This window comes from Eptatretus burgeri, chromosome 1 (genome assembly GCF_056783735.1).
Source record: "Eptatretus burgeri isolate ZD-2024b chromosome 1, Ebu_testis_v1, whole genome shotgun sequence".
Lineage (NCBI taxonomy): Eukaryota > Metazoa > Chordata > Myxini > Myxiniformes > Myxinidae > Eptatretus > Eptatretus burgeri.
In genome coordinates, this window is record NC_140961.1 from 137,708,150 (window position 1) to 137,730,855 (window position 22,706).

Genomic DNA, 22,706 nt, shown 5'->3' on the forward strand with positions numbered 1-22,706 from the left:
ATAAAGATTGCTGTTAATAACCTCCTCAATGATCACAATTTTACAAAAAGGTTTTCCGTCTGAAAAAGGAAAATACTACTGAGGTCGACTCACGAAATAATAGATCAAATGTTCTAAGGAATGCTCAGACAACTACCATGGTACATCACCTAGAATAAGTAGGGCCTTCAACATGTTCTCAAAATGATATACAATCGTCTGAGATTTTTTTTAGATAGATTTTTGGCTTGTCTGGGACTACCTTATTTTGTAGATTCTTCATGAACACCGCATGCAGATAATGTGGATACCTGTCGTACAGAAATAAAATAAAGTGAAGGTACAAAGGTTTCTCTGGGAAAGGCTTTGAAGGGACGCATTGCGAAAGTTCAGTGGATGACAATGAGAACTTTGATTTTCGCCAACATGTGGTTACGACAAAAGGTGCGTCAGAAACGGAAATGGGCCTTCACCTGTCCACAGAGTCTGACCCGATTCACAGCAGTTTCCAGTCTCCCATGGAACTGCAGGAGTGGTTTGAACGGCCTTTCTGGAAGTCTCTCTGCAGACCCTTCCAGCCATTTGTCCAGGCTTCCACATTTTCTTCAATAAAGTCATAGCCCTCCCCTCACCGCTCGGTTCCCTCATCTACCTTTGTCCATCTGATTTTCCAACCTCAAAGGTTTCTGCTCCAATCACACATACCTCCCCAGCTAGGTAAATGAATCACTTCCGAAAGCAGCGAGCCTTTACAAAACCCTCCTCTCGGACACTCACATCCTTTCTTGAATGTACTCTCGACCACCTTGACCAGGCTGCTTCACACAGGAGGCAATGTTGCTATGTTTGAACTAAGCTCCCCAGTCTATTCAGTCACATTCTTCCCTCCAGAGCTTAAAGACAGCTGTTCACCATGACTTGAGGTCACCCCCCTCCCCCCTCACCCCCTATGCATACTCATGATCTCTTCTACCCCAAATTATCCTAATTCCAAGCACTCCATTGTTCCAAGTTATTGTGATTCTTCCCCTCCCCTCTCTCTCACCCCCTTTTCGTTGGTTCGTTCCTTTTCTGTTTCATCCCCACTTTCACCTTCTTCTTCTTCTTGGTGCGTTTCATTCAGCTTGTTCATCCCCATGTGTCCTTTTCCCCCTCCCCTTGACCTCACTCACTTATACTAAGCTGTTGGTGTTTCTCACTTTCAATTTTGTCCCCTTCCATTCTGCTCTCGCTCTTCCACGAGCCTCGATCCTGTAAAATAAAAAATACTTTCAAGCCACAGCCCTTGTGCCTTCGTCTCCCCCCCCCCAACCACCAAACACACTTTTTGCCAAGAAGACAGCCTTATTAGACAATGGTCAGACATCCTGGATCACATGCTGCATGATCAAAGACTTCCATACTTTCAGGGGATAAAATTGTTTATTGGTTCAGAAAACCAACAATTTTATGCAAACGAAGCACACACTAGTTCAGAAACGGCTCAAAAATGTCCTCCAAGCAGTTTATACAATCAAAACATGTGACAAAAATAAAAAATAAAAAACATCGATACATTTAGACGTTTCGGTTCAGGTTTCTACGTGGTTTACCCAAGTATAATTTCCGAAAGTTAGCCAATTACAACTGGCTTCAAACAAAAGGGAGAAGCAGGCAGTGTTGGGGAAGCAGGTAGAAATCCCCCCCCGAAAGGAGTTTAAAACAAAGCAATGACAAAATAACATTGAATGAGCATCTTGTTCCCTTTTGAACAATGACCAATAGTATGAACATGCATGTCAAAAGTCTGCAAAAATAATGCTTCAAGAAAAAGAAAAAAAACCTTTTTGTAAAACATCAAAACTGATTTAACTGTTCAGTTAACTCAACAAGATGGCCAAAAGAAAGGCAGGTTAGCCAGTGATCACTGCATGACATCAAATGCTTTTACAGCCTCAATACATAGGCCCAGATGATACCCAGAGACGCTATGAGGTTTAATATGAACCATCACCACTTATTTGACTGGTTCCAAAACCCCCTACTACCACCAGTACCACCATTACCACCTGCCTGCCTGGATTCAAATTCACCCATGGGTTGACCATATCCCATCCTCGAACCCGAACCCATAGGCCTCGTGCTTCCAAAATCATTCAAACCACTGCCAAACTTTCCTCCGTTGTCACTCCTGAACCCACTTCCTTGCATTGCACCTCTCCCCTGAAACCCAAACTGGTTCGTGTTGAAGCGTCTTCGACCACGACCTCGTCCATAGTTTTCACCTCCGAATCCACCTGGAATGTGCAGGAATAGCAATGGAAGTTTGAGATGAACCCCTGTTGTCTTGTGGGTTCACGGATACAGATAAATGTTTCAGTAGCAATCCTGAGAATTACACAAACTATCGAATCAAAACCACAAAGGTGCTTCTAAATTAACCTGAACTTTTGTTTTTAGTCGTATGTATTAGAGCGCCGGGACACTTCCGATGTAGGGATGACCCAGACATTACATAGGTTTAACACAGCACAAATACTCAACAACCAAGATACAAACTTTGAAACCTACGAAGTACCTACTAAGTCATCATGAGTCAAATTTTTCACAACTTGAAAGGATTCCACAAACGTAAGCAAAACTGCATCGCTATACATAACAGAAAGGGAAACACCAGTGGGTGGGACCACGCAAGAACGTGCTTCCAGTTTAGAGGTTTCTTCTTCTTCGTCTTTTTATAAAGAATATTGTGGCATATTAACAACAGAAAACCATTTTCAAGTCTGTTCATCTTCATCTGTTCATATTCATTACGCAATTGTTCTGTCTACCTCCCACAATGGATTATTCAGATAAGTCTGGGGACTATCGACTGTACTGCAAATATAACACTGTGGTTGCATTAACTGTACTATGTGAACTGTATTGTTAAACCCACTAATTATTGCTGCCCGTTATATAACACCACCATTTAATGCAAAGTGTTTTCACTCATAATCGACAAGCTATTTCGTCATGCAATCAAAATAAAACTCTCTAGAAGGTAAATACATATTCAAACGAGAATTGCAAATATGCCTCCGCCCATATTATTACATCATGAGACATATTTGTACAAAGTTTTATTTAAATCCCTAGATCCAGATTCAAAATATCAAATAATTCTGGCTGCCAGACCATGTATGTGTCCGATCAGTTTGAACTTAAAAACATATTTCCCATCAGTACGAGATCATAATTGGGATGTTTCACATCGATTGATGAAGCAGTTCAAGAGAAATAATTTTTAAATAAATAAAGATTTTCGTTCAATCCAATATCGCTGCCAGAACGTGTGTCCTATTAATTATTCGTGAACACACTGGTATACCCAAGGCTTGGGGAACATGTGCGTGAAGTTTCCACTTGATCTGTCAAGTCGTTCTGGAGAGGAAGATATTTAAAGGTTTATTCTTCAAAAAATCATAGCTGCCAAACCATGTGACCTATGACATCATAGGTGGATAAATTTTTGTTCCTCATGGATAGGTGATCATACCTGTGAAGTTTCGCATCGATCTGTTGAGCCGTTTCGAAGACGATTTTTGAAGCTTTCATGTAAAAACAATATGGCTGCTGAACCAAGTGACCGATGACAACATCAAATTTTTTTCCTCATACAATTTAGCCATAGTTGACCCTCAAAAATTTTCATACTGATCAGATAAAGCGTTCGACGTATGCAATTATGTCATCAAGAAGCCACCTATGACATCATCAAAAAATAATAATCACACTCGTTTCCCATGGGGAGTACTTCACATATGCCTAGTTTCAATTTTTTCCATGGAGCAGTTTCAAAGATAGAGAGGTTCAAAGTTTGTACCTTTTTCCAACATGGCTGCCACACCACATGACCTATGACGTCATAATTGTCATTAAAACATTCTACATGAGTAGTCACACCAATGGTGAAAATTTTGTCAATCGGATAAGCGGTTTCAGAGAAAAGAGAGATTATTAACATGGACGGACATACGTACGGAAGCACAAACCGAAAAAAATGCCTCCGGCCACTTCGTCAGCGTTGGCATAAAAAAGTACAGAAGCAAGCAAATAAAAAAACATTTCTTTCAAGATGAAAAAGGAAGTCAGGATGATTTGCCAAAAATAATGAAAAAATAAGAGTGTGTTCTTTTGAACATATGAGTCCCCTAGGACCATGAAGCTATCGTTCTTGTTGTTAAAGGCCGTTATGGGAACACAGAAATGTTTAGGGTATGTTTAGCAGCGTCATCATGGTTGGCGTCTCGCAATATAAAATTGTTACGGCTGTGGAAATTCGCATTACACCATAAAGGGCCCTCAGGTGAGATATCTCCATAGGTACATGTGTAGTTAGCCCAAACCCGTTGTATAGAGGGAATTTATGTGATCCATCCAGGCTGCGACGCTTTGAGTTAGTCGTTTTTCTTTCTCTATCTTTTATTTCAAACAAACAGCATCTCAACAACCATGCCATCCCCACCACAGCGCCAACCACACTACAACCACGCCACCTCCACCATCTACACTACCACATCTTCACCACTCACCATTCAACAAGCCCCATGCGGTTACGATCTCCGCGGAGGAACAAACAAAAACCTACAACGATGCCCGGTGGGCTTTTCCCGCCTGTTTCTCCCGTTTGAGTTCTCTGCGCTCGGTGTGGGGGAGGTGCGATCCGAGCCGGGGGTCAAAGGTGAGAAAAGGTGGGGGCCTCTTTTTGGGGGAATAATTCTCTGGCCCAGAGCCAAAAACTGACTCCCCCGGCCCCTGCACGTGGCGGGGTGGAGGGAGAGCGTGAGGGAACGCCCCTTTTCGGGAACCTTCTCGAAGGAAGGTGGAGCCGAAAATGGGGCGGAGCGAAGGGCGGAGCCCCGCGCTATAAAAGGCGGACAGGACGGACCCTGGGAGGGTTGGTCGAGAGTTGGTTTTCGGGTTGGTCTTCGGGTTGGTCGAGAGTTGGTCGAGGGTTGGTATTCGGTTGGTTCGAGAGTCTGGTTTTCGAGGCTTCCGGTCTGCTTGTCTTGTCGAGGGAAGAGGTCCTGCGCCCGCGGCTTGGCGAGCGGCCCTGTCATAAAGGCACGGACGGGAGACGCGGCAGCGCCAGTTGTGAGGTGGACCTGCGCGTCCGGACGGGAAGTGCCAGAGAGGGTTCGCCGGCCGCGAGAGAGGTCGGGGCCAGGTGCAACCACGCTGACGGTCGTGGGAGAGGGACTCACCAGCCACAAAAAGGGAAGTCGCGACTTCCTTTCTTTTTCCTTTGCTTTTGTGTAAATGTGTGTTGGCGCCGTCCGTCAAGTAGAACTGTTTAAGTGTTGCTGTGTACGCGTATTCGGTTTTAACTCTTCCTTTGCTTTTTATGTGCATTTTGACTGTATGGCTGTGGATACGTGCGTGTGTGTGTGTGTGTGTGTGTGTGTGTGTGTGTATGTGTGTGTGTGTGTGTGTGTGTGTGTGTGTGTGTGTGTGTGTGTGTGTGTGTGTGTGTGTGTGTGTGTGTGTGTGTGTGTGTGTGTGTGTGTGTGTGTGTGTGTGTGTGTGTGTGTGTGTGTGTGTGTGTGTGTGTGTATATATAAAAATGCTTGCTTGTTGAACTGTTCTTGCTCTGCTTCGTCTCTTTTCCTTTTTTATTGACCCTCCATCTTGCATCACGTTATGGGTTCGTAGTGGGTTCAATATCCCGGTAATTAATCGGAACCGTCAAGGCCGACGATAACACCGCTCGGTTATCACTGTAGCACGGAATGGACCGCTTAAGCGGTTCGTGTCGGGAGTCGGCCTGTGGCGTGGTACGATCACCCGGTCGACCATTCGCGCAGGTACTTAGGTAGATTGAATTTGGCGAGCAACCCTATCCTGCACGGCTTGGCAATTGGCACGATCGTGGTGAGGTTAAACCCCCACCCGTGACTAGCTCCCGGCGTTGTTCCGAGAGGGTCACGACTGAATTGTCCGTTCAGTTGGGAGAGGCGGCCGCCATTCGAGTCGAGCGGCCGATCGCACGCCGGCGGGCGCGAATTCGCAACAATATATTAGCGCGATTAAAAATACCGTTTTTTCCTCGCATCTTCATGTCTGTCAAAAAACCAGTGTCAAGGTGCACAACCACAGCTCATAACCTATCCATTGAGGTGTTTTTTGCCCCCCCCCCTGCTTTCCCGTTTTCACGCAACTGTCCACACAAAATTCATCAATCAATTCTATACAGAATCCGGGGGACTCAACAACGTTGGGATGGTCACAAGAGATCATGTGAAACCATCCCAACATCTTTCTTTGATTAATGCTTGTCCCTGCAAATGACACTCCATCTCTACCAAGATTTGGGTTGACAATCACTAAAACAATGGTGTGTGTGTGTGTGTGTGTGTGTGTGTGTGTGTGTGTGTGTGTGTGTGTGTGTGTGTGTGTGTACATACGTACCGTTTAATATTCCACTGGTTAAATTCATACATGGAAACAATCAACATACACTATTATTGAAAATGGACAGGCATCAACCTGTTATTTTGATTTCATTTTTTAGAACCTGGTATTTGGTCATTTTTCTAGACCAAAGTCGCTGGGTACTGACATTAATTTAGACCAAAGTCGCTGGGTACTGACACCTTGATTAGCAATGCCGTCTTTTCCTTTTTTCATCTGAGTACGATGTCTGGTCACAATGCTTTGCTTTTTATGTTCATTGCTCACGCTTGATGAGATGGTCAGATCGTACATGAGCATTACATCCTTGTTTTCAACGATCTCTTTTGGTTCATGCCTGCATGATTTTTGAGACTGGGATATTGAAAGTTTTGCAGATGTTCAGGTGGATTACTCCACATATTTTGTTGTACCTTTGTGTGTGCAGCTGTTCTGACATGAGTTTTTTTACATCCCAAAAGGAGGGGGCTCGTACTTTGTTTCTACCTTGCAGAACCCACACTTGTCCCACCATCTTTTTAAAGTCCTACCAGTTGACTCAGTCGTTTTTTTTAAAGTCATTGGTATAGTGTTGTTGGTCTTGGGCATTCAATATGACTCATTCTCCACCATGGTTGAGCTGGCTTCTTTTTTGCCACTCCAACAAGCTGTTTTTGTCTATCCCAAATCTGTCCAACTTTTTCTTTTTTTTTAATCTTTGCGGTCTTTTGTCATTTTCCCAGTCATCGGTGTACATTTGTTGATATTTTCTTTTATACTTTTCCTTTGTCTTCTTTGCAATTGTTATCTCCGCCACTGAAGACAGATGGAGGTTATGTTTTCACCCCTGTCTGTGAACAGGATATCTCACAAAGTTGTGGACAGATTTGGACGAAACTTGTTGGAAAAGTTGGGTGTGCGAAGAAAATGAATCAGTTTGATTTTGGTGAAGATCCGAATACGGATCCAGATACAAGATTAAAATTTTTTTTTTTTCATGATTCTTCACCATTGAGAGACGGAGCCAAAAGCAATATATAGCACGATATTTCAAAAAGTTGTAGACGGATTATGACAAAACTTGGTGGATCAGTTGGTTAGGTGACAATAACAAACTGATTAGATTTTGGTAAAGGTCCGGATCCAGATCCGGCCGATCAGTGGGACACAAAGGTAAACTGTTCAGTGCGGCAGAGGTATGCGCTCTACCGAGTGTCGTTCTGGTTGGGGCTGTATTGATAGCAGGGAGCATAAAAAAAACTTCAAGTGTAGCAGCATCAATTCGCACATTGGAATTTTTTTGCAAGATAGTGAGAGATACCTTTTTCTGGCTTGCTGTCTTCGTGTTTGCATACAAATTGGAATTGGTAGCATGTTTAACTTTTCACGTACTTGGCCAATCTGACAGTCATCGTCCTGTGCACTCAGTTGAGCTCCATCAGGCCACCACCTCCTTCTGGTCTTGGTAGGTACATTCTCGGGAAACAATGGTATTTGTATAACTCACAAAGTTATGGACGAAAAGTTATGTTGATTTTTCTTTTGCAGGTTTTGGATCCAGAATTTTTATCACCAATCCTTTTCAGCGGTAGGGGATGAGGAGGTGGAGAAAGTGATACATTCTGTTTCTGTTTCCCTTGTTTTCAGTGCAATCTTTTTGGGTAATTTTCAAACAGCTGTTTTTTTTTCTATCTTTGGTTTCGTCATCGATTTTTTTTTTAAATTCTCCCTTCTATCATTTCTATTTTAATTTTGTTCTCAGTGCTCATTAACTCTCGGTCTTTCTCCTCAATTTTATAGTTATTTATTTTGTTTAATTTTTCGGATTCTCCTCTTCGGCTTTCCCTCATTAAATTGTTGTATTTGTCTTGTTTCCTTTCTCAGTTGTTCTCTGTCACCCAAGTCTCTGTTTCTATGGTGGTGTTTGGTTTCTGTTCATGGGGATCGAGACTATTTTTCTTGCAGTGTTGTTTGCCTATTATTTTTAGCCGCGTTTCGCGTAGCGAACGCTGGCTCTAAGAGAGCTCCGCATTGTTCTTCTTCTTGTTCTTCTTCTTCTGAAGACAAAACCTTTGGGACTCGGCTCTTTTATATACAGGATCCGAATCTCCTTAAATACTAAACACCTGTACACATCCTCGCATTGACGGTGCCTTTTGAGAGCGTCTATCATGAACTTTTAAATATATTCGGACATTTGCTTTAAAGTTTCGAAAAGTTCACGTCACTATTTAAAGATTATTCCATTTAATGTGTAGTTATTTCGTAAATACACGATTTTCTCGTCATGAACAGGAGCCTCCATGACGGGTCTTGCTATTGGCTCCATCAAGGCACGTGACGAAATATCGGAAGTTGTTGTTGTTATTGCCTTTAGGACGCGGCTCTTGGACATATTTGTCCTTGTTTCTTGAAATGAGCAGTGTCGCTGCAGAACACACAATGTTGATTTATTTCAAGGGGAATGATTTTGGTTGCATTTTTCTGAGTACCGTACTCGGTTTGTTCTCCTTACTCGTATTTTGTTTGTTTGTTGTTATTTATTCGACAACGTTGTGATCTTTCCTTGAGCGGTATCAATCTCATCTCCTCCACTCATGTCGGTGAAGAATATCAAATTAATGGGTTATTCACTCTTGAATAATTACCCGAGATTTGTATCGATAAATCGGCCCAGTGACGAGCCAGTTGTAATATTACACCAATGGAAGTCTCAGTTTCTTGCAATTTTGTGGTTCTTATTGATCACTTGAATTGGTTTGCTTATTATGCATTTGCAAAAATCCATTTCTAATCTTGGGTAATATTAGTCCCTGAGGGCAAACTGATAAGTAATAACCAATAACAGCACCTTTGAAAGAGATAAAATTCTTTCTGTAGTCCAACCAGGAAAATTTGTCTCAGACAGCCCTCAAAACGCTAAAAAGATATTTAAAACGGATCCAAATCTCAATATTCAACATAATGCAGTATTAAAATACTATAACCATCACGTATACACCAACTCACGTCCAGACATAAAGCCTCCACCATCAAAGCTTCCTCCTCGGCTGAAACCGCCTCTGAAGTCCCGTTGACCAAAACCACCAGATTGGAATCTTCCACGGCTATAGCCCCTCATTGGACCATCAAGGCGAGATAATTTTGGTGGTCGAGGTCCATCACCGTGGCTGAAAAAGAAGAGGAAGAGGTACCAGAGCGCAAGTTTTTAAGATGCAGTTGATTTTGGGATCTTTTGAAAACCAGTCCTACAGTGTACACATGCAAACATAAAAAAAACAAAAAAAATGGACGGGGACCTCAATGATCTAACTTAAGGCCTCAACCACATGAAGGAAGACGACAATAGAGAATGGGATGAGACAAAGTAATCGTGTGTTGCAGCCATTCAGGCGCTGCGAGTCGACAAGGGTTTTGCACTCCAGGGGGTGGACCAACGTGTGAGCTGCAGGAGGCAGGCAGGGAACCATAGTTGTGCTGGTCAATGTGGCATAAGGTTGGAGGTGTCGCACGGGGCGGGAAAGGAGACGATGACGCGATGGTGAGAAGAGGACTGCTAATTTTCCTTGTCCAAATACTCTTTGTTCCATCTCCTTCTCTCCGCTCCCCCTCTCTCTGTCTGAGCGCCTTCCAGCCTTTTCATCAACTCTGGTCACTCCCTGCCATGTGACATCCTAAGCCATGCCTGCTCTGCACCCATTGGCGGTTCAAGCATCACTCAAGCTAAAACCCCACCCTTAGGTTTCTCGGCTTGGCCCGAATGTGCCAGGTCCTGTACAAGCATGCCTGAACTCGCACTTTGGCCTGCTTGCAAGGGTGCTTTCTTTTCAAATAACGTAAAGGACAGATTACAGGGGATAAAACAATACAAAGGGGTTGAGAGAAAAGGCGTTTTAGACATGGAGAAAAGATGGATAAATTAGAATCGACAGAAAGGGGTAGCACAAGTAGAGAGGTTAGAATACGGGAAGAGGGAATCAGAACTTAGAAAATAAATGAAGAGATAGTGGCAGAGAAGGAGATAGGTGGAGAAGAGGAGACGCTAAGATATGTGATGGTTTGTGGGGTGCGAGTTGTGTTTGTCTATTTGTCTGTCTGTGAGCAGGATCTCGAAAAAAGTTATGGACAGGTTTGGACAAAACTTGCTGGACGGGTTGGGTGTGTGATGAGGAAGAATCGATTTGATTTTGATGAAGATACGGATCTGGATCTGCACACAAGAATTTCAAGTGATTCTTTACCATTGAGATATAGGGCCAAAAACGATATCCTGTACTGTATATAGCAGGATATCTCACAAAGTTATGGACGGATTCGGACGAAACTTGGCGAACACATTGGGTGTGTGCCAAGGAAGAATTGATTCATTTTCGGTGAAGATCCAAATCCGGATCTGGATACGAGAGGTATTAATTTTTTAAGTGATTCTTCACCATTGAGAGATCGGGCCAAAAACGATATATAGCTCGATATTTCAAAAATGTATTGGGCCCAATATGTTCTCGTGGATCAGGCATTGCATGGCGGAAGTATGCTCTCTGCCGAGTCTAGTTCATTATGTATTTAACAAGTGCAATACAATGGAAAACTCATGCCTGGTGTTGGCTTAGTGGTTAGGGTGGTGGCTTGGCATCCTCGAGGTCCTGAGTTCTAGCCCTGCTGGCCACTGAATTAACATCAGGGGGGGTTGACTCAGCCTGTCATTCTCCCAAGGTCAGTGAAATGAGCACCAGTATCCTGGTAATTATCCCTGCGTGTCGAAGGCGACTAAAAGGTTGGCGTCAGGAAGGGCATCCGGCCGTAAAAACAATGCCACAAGAAAGGGTACCATGATTGGATCCCACAAAAAAAGCTGACCCCTGCTCAGGGAAAAAGGCTGTAAAATGGTGTAATGATGATTACAATGGAAAACTCAGAGCATCGTTTTTTTTTTCAACGTCAACAGTCCACCTACCGTTGTGCAGTTCCAGTGTTTGCGAAGCTGATTCCAGCAGAGCTCGGTCGTGAAATAATGCGAACGATATTCACAATCTTCTGCTGCACAGGATCCAATTCAGAAAGGATCTCAGGGTTGGTGGTGATGTTCAACAAGAGTTCCTCCACAGCTCCACGAATAGCCACAATGTTTGCAGCAATTGAGAATGGGATTTTAAGTTTTATCCTGCATGGTGTGGGTAGAAAAGGATGCATTACTTTTTCACTTTATAATCAAATATTATTTCTATCAACAAGTATAATAAACTCAACAATTAAAATACTAAGAATTGAATGGGGTCTGAGACCATTCTTGCCAATTTTAATGCCAACAATTTGAGTACACCCTCTTTTGTAAGTTGCAGCTATTCTTTTTAACTGCAGAGTATTTCCATTATTCAGTAGTAGGAAATACTGCATCACTTCACTGTACAACAATTACAACCTGCATCCTTTCGCTTATGCTACTTTACGTTGGACTCCATTTGGAGTTGAGAAAGTCACGACGACGACGACGACAGACGTACGAATGTAAAAATGAACACAAATTTATTGACAAACTAAGCAGTCCAAAATAAATGATGCCAAGGACCTCGATGGAGATAAAGATGGAGATGGAGATCAAGCTATTACAGAGGATAGCAATGGCAGGTATCGTTACAGGGAATTTCCATGATGGAGCCCGGTACCAAAATTACTTCTTGCTCAATGACCCAAAATTGGCATTGTCCTTCTTTTTTCATGTTGAGTGCTTCCCATTATTTTGGAAAACAGTTGGAAGGAATCTGCTCAAGAAATGTAGCGAATCTGGTTCAAAAGAAGGGAGGTTTTAAGCAGTTCTCAGAATGGTATCTGGACATCGCCATACAGCATCATTGTCCAGACGGCAGTTTCTGTACGATAGAGCGCATTTCCTTGTATGGCTATATGAGTTTTGAAGAAGGGGATGGCATGGGATATCTCAAAGGTGTCTGCTTTTTCGAAGGAAATTAAAACACGTGCCAAGCAAGCCTCGAACATTCACACTTTGTTGCTCACGACGGCAAAAAGTACATGTTGAAACTCTGTTTACGAACGAGCACTGTACAAACTAGACTAGAGTGAAGTTGATGCAGCTCCGTCGCAAATATTTATTTCAGCAAGAGATATTATTTCGTGCAATAAGCACCTGTGTGACGATTTGGGATTACCGTTTCTTGATGAAGCCAAGGATTTTGATCGTGTTGACCAGAAGTACCTCGTTTCTGTTTTGAAGGGAATGGGCTTTGGTGAAATATTCATTCCTTTTGTGAAACTCCGGTATACTAATACTCACTGAATGATGCAAAAATAACAATCGCTTACGTTTCCTTTTCGACGAGGTATTCATCATGATTGCCCTCTCTCTGGTCAATTACAAATAGTCACCCTTGAACCGCTCTTGTTATCTATTAAACAACAAATACCTCGGGAATGAGAATTACATATAGAAGGAGAAAAATTTGTGCAGATGGCTGATGCTGATGATGACTGTGCTTTATGATAAGAAGCTCGAATACTGTCTCTGCTTTACAATGTTGTCTGCAAGATGTCTCTGCAGCTTCCTCTGGTGGGATGAATTATCCATGGCTTTCATCGAATTGCTTGAGAATATTGTTGCATGGAAAGAGTTTGTTTGTCACGCTACAACCACTACATTTCTGAGTTGATTACATCCAGACTTGCTACAGAGGATCAGCATGACCCCAATTAATGTATAGGGGTGTTTTTTTTTAATTTTTGCCAGTGGTCTTAGGGGAGGAAAGGAGGGTAATGCAAATTCTCGATGTAAATGCGTATCATGTAGTGCCACCTCCAGGTGGGGGAGGGTATTACAAGTCTCCACCATTTACAGTACTACAGTATTCCTGTCCCCACGTTTTCCACTGCAGTGAGGTGTTTTGTATTGTGAGCAGTACTCAGTAGGTATGTTTTTGCTTCATGCACATAACACGGTTATTAGTTTTGCCTCCACAGAGCTGTAAGTTGCCTTTACACCGCCCAAATAAAGGTTCGTGTCAGAAAAATGTGTTGTATGCTTTGAATTAGATCACCCATTGGGCAAGTACTCTGCTCATTCTAAGAACTATAAGCACCGTTTCGGAATCCGTGGAGGCATTTATAAGACTACCGGCTCAGAGGGACTGTGTTAAGGGACGCATCCGATGCAACAATATGTTCGAAACTTCACATATGTCCATTCATCAGAAGTACCCGCAACATATTACAGAATTCCTGCCTTTGTTCTGAACTGAATCAGTGTGGTTTCTGGCCATGTGCTCCGCTTTGAGCTTTCCTGAGCATCTCCTCCATCTTAGTCTCCGTAATTTTGATAGTAGGTTCATGTCTTTTTTCATTTTGCACATTTTCCTTTTACGTTTCATGTCGTGTTGTTCCTTTCACTACTATCCAATTATTACCTCCGCCACCAAATGTGGACAGAGATTATGTTTTCACTCATGTTTGCCTGTCTGTCTGTGAGCAGGATATCTCAAAAAAAAAAGTTGGGGATGGATGCGGATGAAATTTGTTGGAGGAGGGTGTGTGACGGGGCAGAATCAAAATCGATTTTGGTGAAGATCCGAATCAGGATCCACATACGAGAATTTTTAAAAAGTGATTCTTCACCAATGAGACATGGAGGCAAAAACAACATGGAGCACGCTATTTCAAAATATTTTGGACGGATTTGGACGATAACTTGGTGGATGAGTTGCCCAGGTGAAAAAAAGAAGCCGATTCGATTTTGTTTCAGGTCCAGATGCAGATCCAACCCATCAGTGGGATACAAAATGTAAACTGCTCAGCCTGGCGGAGGTATGCGCCCTACCGAGTAGCGCTCTAGTTATGACCTGCAGGTGTATGGAATCTCAAAGAAACAAGGTGAATCTTTGTCACTGGACAGGAAATGTCACATGCTGTCATCCAGGGAGATTTCAGTAGTCTCTTGTGCTCTACAATGCACCTTCTGGTGTGAGCTCCATTATGGGTCAGAGAGTATGTGAAGCACGATGTTGTTTCGTAGTGTCCCTTACTGGAATTAGTAGTGTTTGCTTGGAAGGTGATGCTTTTCAAATGCTCATGGCTTTTTGCTGTATACGAAATACTCACAACTTCAAATTGTTATTATATTCAAAGTAGTCGTATTGTAAATGGGATTTATAACACCTTGTGAATACTTCACCATAATCGAACTATGCCTAGTCTGCCAAGCAGGAAAAAAAAAAAATCAAATATTTTTGCCGGTTTCAATTTTTGCCAATTCAAATTATCTCCGAAGGACATCTATTTGGATTGGTAAGATCCAAGTGTATGAAGAATATTTAAGTGTTAAGATGTGCGGGACGAACCAGTCATCCAAGATGATGAGTTCGTTCTCCGAAACGATTTTTTTGCTGCCAAAGAGCAGCAACTGCAGGGCTGTCACCATAGTCATCGTCTTGGCAGCAACGGCTCGTGTACGGATCTGGTAGGAGGATGGGGGGGAGGAGGAGGGCACCATTTAATGGTCACACAAAGAGCAGAAGGCTGTGTTTGCATCTTTCAATTTTGAAGAAAATAAAAATAAAATCAAACGTTTAAGAATGTGAAAAGTGCAATTTTTCCTGTAAACTCGTGCCGACATGTCGCACAATTCCATAGTTGCCTCATTTAAGGCCCGGTCACACCTTGACGTTTTAGCCAACGTATGCCGATTTTTGAATTTTTTTTTCTAAAACGCTGGCACACGTTGAATACGTTATGGGTAAGTTTTGATAACATTGAGAGCACGCTGGCATACGTCGTTGTACGTTGGCTTTAAACGTTGTACTTTTCGGTTGTCCTCAAATTTTTTCATGCTTGAAATTTCACGACGTATGCCGGCGTATGACTCACACGTTCCGCTACGCTGGCCACAAGTTGTAGGCACGGTCTGCGATCGTTGACAGACGTCAACACATGCTACTTGTAAGTTAATCATAAGTTGAGACACGCCGAGGTAATGTTTAGCGTACCCGAAACTTATTTCCTACCTATGATTAACGTGTCATTTGCACGTTACGCGATCGTTGCCACACGTCGACAGACGTTACTTTTAAGTTACTCATAGGCTGAAAGACGTCGGTATAATGGATCGTCCTTGCGTCAGCGTCCACGGCCACGGCCAGGACACTTATTTGCAGCATTCTTCAAACTTTTCTTCGGCATGACGAGGATGATCACACTTCGATGTCTAGCTTGGCTATGATTCCAATTGTCCATCGGCAGCGTCTATTTAAAATAGTCGAGTTTGAGCGTTTTAACACGTTCAGAAGAAACGTTTCAAATTTCCAAACCCCAGCGTCAAAAAAAAACAAAACAAAAAAAAAACAAAGGCGAGTGACAGCAATTTAAATCGTTCATTGTAAACAATGAAAATAGCTGAGTGGTACCGTTTAAAAGTCGTTGAGTGTAAAAAAAAATCAAATTGTTGAGCGCAAGTGTCTACTTTCAATAGTGGAGATGCAGCCATTTAAATCGTTGAGTGGCAGCCTATGAACCTACCCGTGGACACGCGGACGCAAGGACGATCCATCATAACCCACACCCTCCCCCTCACACCCACCTACTACTGCCAACATGAACAAACTACTACTAATACTAATACTGATACTGTTACTGCTGACATGGACATCGACTCAAAAAGGACTCGAAAACACTGTTGGGTTCCCCTTTTATGAACACCATTTTTATATACCAATTCCCAAAACCACTGGGAACACGTCTTTATATGGCAGTTGTAACCTAGAAACACGTTAATTTTTTTTTTTGTCGACCGGAAGACGTCATTGGAATACGTCTACATACGTCGATGTGTGTTGGGACTACGTAAAGAATTGGTTCAAAGCACGTCAAACATAAGTTAGAAATAAGTTTCGCGTAAAAAAGACATTACCGCGACGTGTTTCGACTTATGAGTAGCTTATAAGTAGCGTTTGTGGACGTGTGTAAGCGTCCACATATCGTGTGTACAACTTATCCTCATCGCATGCGAACGTGTGTCATACGCCGAGTACGTCGTAAAATTTTGAACATGTTCAAAATTTCTTGACGTACTCTACTTACGACGACTTATGATAGCGTATTTAGCGTTCTACTCGCGCATACCAAACTTACCCATACCGTATTCGACGTGCCCCAACGTTTTAGGCACACTTTTTGTTACGTCGGCATACGCTGGCAAGATCGCCAAGGTGTGACCGCGATTTTGACCCTTCCATTTCTACGGCAGTTATGATTCAAATCGTTGTGCGTCAGCCTTTTAATAGGCTACGCCACGACATCGTCGGCGATGCGTGCAACGCGCTATGCCTAAGTTAGACTATCGTTGGGCATCGGTTGTGTAGGCCGACAAAAGGTTCAGCATTCGTTGGTATAAGTTATCTATAACACAACGAAACGTTCTGTGTAGTTACCAATGCGTTATACATAAGACCAAGTCGCTATGAATACGTCCGAATCTTTAAAAAAAAAACATCAAAAGTTCAACGTAAGCCAGCATTTTACATAAATTTTAACACGTTGCCATCGCTGGCTAAAACATCAAGGTGTGACCGGGCCTTTAGATCGACATTTTAGACATGGTCGTTGCTTGTTCATCGAGATCGTGATGAAACCCACCAAGCACATTGAACATCCCTCAACTAAGTATACAATCGGAGTGGATGATACGTGTGTGTGTGTGTGTGTGTGTGTGTGTGTGTGTGTGTGTGTGTGTGTGTGTGTGTGTGTGTGTGTGTGTGTGTGTGTGTGTGTTTTTACATCTTGGCAGTACTGCAGACTTGAAACGAATAGTCTTTGAGATGAATTCTAACAAGATAATTGCAAACAAGATCAAACTTAACATTCACATCGTGATAATTATTTGCTATTTCATTAACAAAATTTATCTCAACGACCTCATTTCAGCAACAGCCAAGAGTACCATCTTAAGGATGATTTAACCAAAAAACATCCCTGCATTATAATCAATAAAATTACTTTTCTTTATTTCACCTTTAATATGCAAGATTGAAATCTACTGCTCACCAACACCTCATGGCCTATCACATTTATAGCTCTGACCTTTGCTACACCTGCTGATCCCATTTCCCTTTCACCCGACTTCCGGTTCTGAGCGTGTTGGATGATGGTGGTTCATTAAAGCTGAGTTTGCTGGACTGGACCCGTCATCGTTTTCACGACTGTGTGATAGGTTTCCATCCAATTTCCGTTTCTTAACAGCATGTTGTTGGGATGTGTAATTGAATTTGTGTCCTTGTGATTGTCTGGCCTACCCCCAAATACCTCAGCAAGTGAGCATGTCCATTTTGTCTCCGATCTGACACTTGCCTCATTCAGCTTTTCTTTATCCTGTGTTCCACTTTCACTTTCCTCAACTTTCTGTTTCATTTCCCCTTCTTCACCTCGTTGTTTTTTTTTTTAATCCCTTTCAACTCCAAAATAATATAAACTCATTCTGCCTGTAATTTCCTTGTTTTGTTCATTCGTTATCCCTTGCATTCTCAATTCTTCCTGATTGAACAAACTTACTTCTTCCTTTAAAAGCTTTAAATAAAGTTTTAAAATGCTTAATTTGCCGTACTGTATCTCTCCGTCCGGACCACCCCATGAGTTGTTGTTCTTTATCTGGATTGATTGCTCTTCTTCTGCACAGTTTCCTTCCCAAACTTGTGGAACTTGCAAACGCTTGATCCATCAACTGTCCCTCCAAACGGATAGCACGACTTTCCTCCGTGCTTCCAATAACCACTAATTTCACCCCTCTCATATCTGTCAACATCAGTACCCTCGCCCTTGTCATCTCCGACACATCTTGTCCTCACATCCCTTCTCTGTGTCCCACAACTGATCATCACTCCACCTAACGTCCCCCCTTTTCTGCTTCCCTCTTTTCGTCACTCACATCTTCCCCTTTGATCATCCCCTCATAGCTTCGCCTTCACCAGCCTCCCTCCCAGTTTCCCCATCGGCTCACCCCTCCCAGTTTCCTCCTTACCACACCCCTCTCCTCGCTCCCCCACCTCCTCTCCACGTTTCCCCACCTTCATGTCAGTACACCCCATCTTCACGTTACCATACCCCCTCTCCATGTTCCTGCACTCTGCCAACAGAGCCTCCTTCCCTGTCCCGAACTGTGTGGACCTCCAACATCTGAGGCGTTCATTCCAATCTGATGTTTTTCAATTAAGGCCGGTGCTGATAAAGCACTAGATGGTATCTGCGTAAGAATCCTACCTCCCACAGGTAGTCCCCGACTCTTTAGTGGCTCTCCCTGACTATTGTGTACTCTGGTTCAGCAAGCCTCAACCCCGTCCTGGTCGTGGAGTTGCAATTTACATCAAGAACTCCATTTCTCACGATTCGTTAACTGCTCTTACACCACTAAACCCCCCCCCCCCTTATACCTTTGGCTGTGACTTCCACTGCACTCCAACCTATTGTTTGTCTGTGTGCTGCACCATATGCCTTACAGTGACAACTATTTTTATCTTTTGTATACCTTGTCGAGGCTCGTATGAGAGCGAACACACGACGTACAGCAAGGGGGGCATGGGACAAGAAGGGTGGGAGAGGGAAGGACAAAACAGTGGGGAACAGAGACATTAGATCTGTGGAAGGGAGAGGGATGGGGCAGGGAACATGGGGTACACAAGATAGACATTACAGAGATTTTAAGGAAGGAAAGCAGGGAATTTGATGGAGGTGGGTATGGGGTGGATTAACGGGGGTAGAAAAGATCGAGGATTTGGATGGGGGAAGATAAGAGTTGGTGGTGAACAGCTGTTTTGAAGGCCTGGAGGGAAGAATTGGATTGAAGAGAGTGAGGGAGTTTAGTCCAAAGGCGGGAAAAAAAGAGGAATGAAATGGTGAAGGTGATACGTGATTTTGGTAGATTTACCAGAAGGCGGTTGCTGGCGGACCTTGAGCGCCCTGCAGAAATATGAAGGGGACATATCGCAGACAGAGCGGGGGGGGGGGAGACCGGAGAGGAGATGGTGGAAGACAGAAAGACCACTGACTTGCCTGTGGTGAGAGTGTGAGAGGCTCAAAGACAGCCTCATTGCAGATGCCAATGACCCTAAATGCCTTGGTTTCCACAGTGCGAAGCAGAGAAAGGTGAGAGGCAGCAGCACCAGCCCAGAGGGGAGAGCAGTACTCCATCAGGCTGTGGACAAAAGCTTTGTATGTGGTCAGGAGCTCAGGTGAGCCGAGGAAGGACTTTGCACGATGGAGGATTCCCAGTCGGTGACTGGCTTTGGAGGCCAGGTTGGAAATGTGGCTTTCCCGGGAAAGATCACGGCAGATAATGAGACCCAGAAGCTTGAAAGAAAGGACTTCTTCCAGAGGATTGTTGAGAAAGTAAATGGGGGGGGGGGCAGAACTCCACTTTGGGCCACATGATGACTGCGACAGGAGAGGAAGTCTGTGAGCCATGAGTGGAGATGGCCTTGGATACCATAAGAAGAGAGTTTGGTGACCAGGGCAGGGTGCCAGACTGTGTCAAAAGCACGCAATATTGTTACGGATTTGGAAGCCTCTTGCACACGGTCAGCAGTCCCAAAGTTTCGTTATTTCGTTAAGTACATGTGTATAGTTAGAGTCCATCCCGTGTCTAATGGGAATTTCATGTGTGCGCTGCGAGTTATTTTGTCATTCGTTTTTTTATATATTCCCCAACAACAACATCCTGCTTCGTTCCGCCACCCAACCAAACCTTCTCACACCGACTCCATTATCCACGTGATTTTGGCTGAAGGTGTGGGCGGAGCCTCCATCGCCTCAGATTGAGGCTCCGCTCTGAAGAAGAGCAGGGAGTGTTTCCTCCAGCCAATGGACGAAGACCGAGCAAAGCCGAGGTGCTCCAGCCAATGGGAAGCCAGAAGGCCAGAAACAACTACAGAGCCTCTTCGGGGGTGGGCCAGGACACGCCACCCGTCCAATGGGAGGCAGAGTTACCTCAGGACGGATCCATCCCACCTTGCAGGAGGGGGTGAATAATTGTCGATGCGATCCGTCTGGGTTGTCTCGTCTGGTCTGCTGGCCGTATTCCGTCTTGGTGCTGGCTGGCGTCTGCCACTTCGTCTTGGTTCCTTGGCGCTTGGTTGTCCGTGTGGGTTCGAGTCCCACCGTGGTGGTTGGAGCATCCGATCTTCCCAAGCCCTTCCACAAGAATCCCGAGCTCCACAAGGGCAAGTCGGCAAGCCGTGCGAACGCGGCCAGGTACCAGCAGAACTCTGACCTCCAGCCTGTCTATCCCCTTGGCTGCAAGGGTTGAAATAAAGACAATCCGGGTCCATTTTATTTTGGTGTGTGTGTCTGTGGTGGCGCCGTCCTATAAGTAAAATTGTATAAGTTTTGATTGCTCATTGTACATTTTCCTGCATATTCGTGATTAAGTCTGCTCTGTGTCTCCCTCCCAATTATAAATAAACCCGTTAAATGTACCAGCTCGTTGCCTGTCGTTTCTATCATTGACCCAGCATGGTGCGGGCTTGAGAAATAGTGAGGCCGTTTCTGCCGTAAATTGTCATTTGGACCGGCGCAGGTTTTGTAATTTCCGCTCGGTTACGCCAGACCCGAGTTGGTAACAGCGACTCGGTTCGGACAAAGCCGGCCGAGGGTGTGGCTTCCCCGGTAGTTAGATGGAGTGAGTACTTAGGTAAATTGGAATAGACAAGTGGGCCCTACCTCACGCCGTCGAAATATTGGCGACCACGGTCCTTTAAGCGACCCGTCGACTCCGGAGTTATCTGGGGTGACGACCTTTCGATTCCGGTGTTCGGTGGGAGATGGCCCGACTGCTCCATCTAGCGGTCGTCCTTACCACCAACCCCCGGCCCACAACAATATGTCTAGGGATATGGCTCTGATTTCATGTCCGGCATTGAGGACCTCCATCCATTGTTGGGAGAGCAGAAGCAGCATAACCAGGGTAGAGTGACCTGGTCTGAAACCAAATTGATGATCGGAAATAAAGCCATTGGAGAAGAGGAAGGATTTAATGTCTGAAGCGATGATGGATTCCATAACCTTGCTGATGGTTAGGAGAAGGCTGATTGGTCTGTAGTTGCAGGGTTTTGTTTTTGCACCATTTTATGCAGGGTGGTAATGTTTGCTGATTTCCAAGCAGATGGCAGATGACCTTGAGCAAATGAGATGGTCAATAGAACAGAGATTTCTCTCAACCTATATGGACCACGTTTCATCCACCGATCCCAACTCTCTCTTCCTCATGTTGTATGTGCTGATTTCAGCTGTCACCATGCCAATCTGCTGGATTTTGGTACCTCCTTCACCAGCCATGGAACTGCAGCAAAAGCCTTCTGTGACTCCATGGGTCTGATTCAATCTGTGAACTTTCTGAGCTGGATTTTTAGTATGCCATTGGCAAATCCTCCCTTCTGGACTTGTTATTGACCAACTTTCCTGCTAACGGCTTTCTCCAATTACTTCATTTGATCCTGAGCTTATGAGTGCCAACATCTCTCTGGTTATTTTCAGAGTTACCCCAGCACTAGCGAGTCTGAGTTCACTTAAGCTGACTGGCAGTGACTGCAAGCTGCGACCTCACCTCAGGACTGGTCTCCCACGTCCGCCGCACCCAATATTAACACGGCATGGGAATTCTCCCACAGAATCTTTTCGAAAGATTTGTCTCATCTCGTTCACAGTTATCATACCCATTCTCCCACCCATGGTACACTGAATCCTGCGGTGAGGCAGTTGCCTTAAAACAACTTGCCTTCTCTTCCTGAAAAGCAAATCCAACTGAAGGCAACCTCAGATCATTCCACGAAGCAAGCAATAAGCGTGTATCCACTCTCATGAGAGCCAGAAAACAATATCTGTCCAACCTCAAGAATGAACTTTCAAACTTGTCTGCATCCCAAAAAACCTGATGGTACCTTGTTAAGTCTGCCTCTGTGGTATACCCCCATTCCCTCCCCCCTCCCCCAATCCCTTCCCTCTCTTCAAGCAGCACCACAGTCCACTCTGCTAGTGAGAAGGCTGCATGCCTCAATTCAGTGTTTGCTTCCAAATATTGTGTCCCTACCCCATCCCCAACCCCATGCTCCCTGAAACTCACTCAAACTTTTGAGGCTTACCATCAGCCATGATCTTTCTTGGGCAAATCACACATCTCAGTTACCCCCCCCCCACCCCCAAAGACAATCACTAATTGAGCAGCGTTCGTCATGTAAAGTCTTTCCTTGGCACGCCTGAACTTTTATCGACCTCCAAGCCCTTCATCTGCAGCTTGATGGAATACTGCTCTCCTTCTGGGCTAACACACTTGCATT

The 22,706-nt window shown here is 44.1% G+C and overlaps 1 protein-coding gene across 3 annotated transcripts in view; it reads right to left on the minus strand.

Annotated features, from left to right (window-relative positions):
• Positions 1-1,382: 1,382 nt before the first annotated feature.
• DHX9 (DExH-box helicase 9) overlaps positions 1,383-22,706 on the minus strand; it is a 110,571-nt gene continuing 89,247 nt past the window's right edge. For all 3 annotated transcript variants that reach the window (XM_085900028.1, XM_085900032.1, XM_085900036.1), the window contains 4 exons: positions 14,733-14,848; positions 11,345-11,551; positions 9,400-9,560; positions 1,383-2,255 (listed from right to left, as the gene is read on the minus strand). In XM_085900028.1, the coding sequence (XP_085756154.1) occupies positions 1,969-2,255; positions 9,400-9,560; positions 11,345-11,551; positions 14,733-14,848 (771 nt within the window). In that variant the 3' untranslated portion in view covers positions 1,383-1,968. The remainder of the gene's footprint in view (positions 2,256-9,399; positions 9,561-11,344; positions 11,552-14,732; positions 14,849-22,706) is intronic.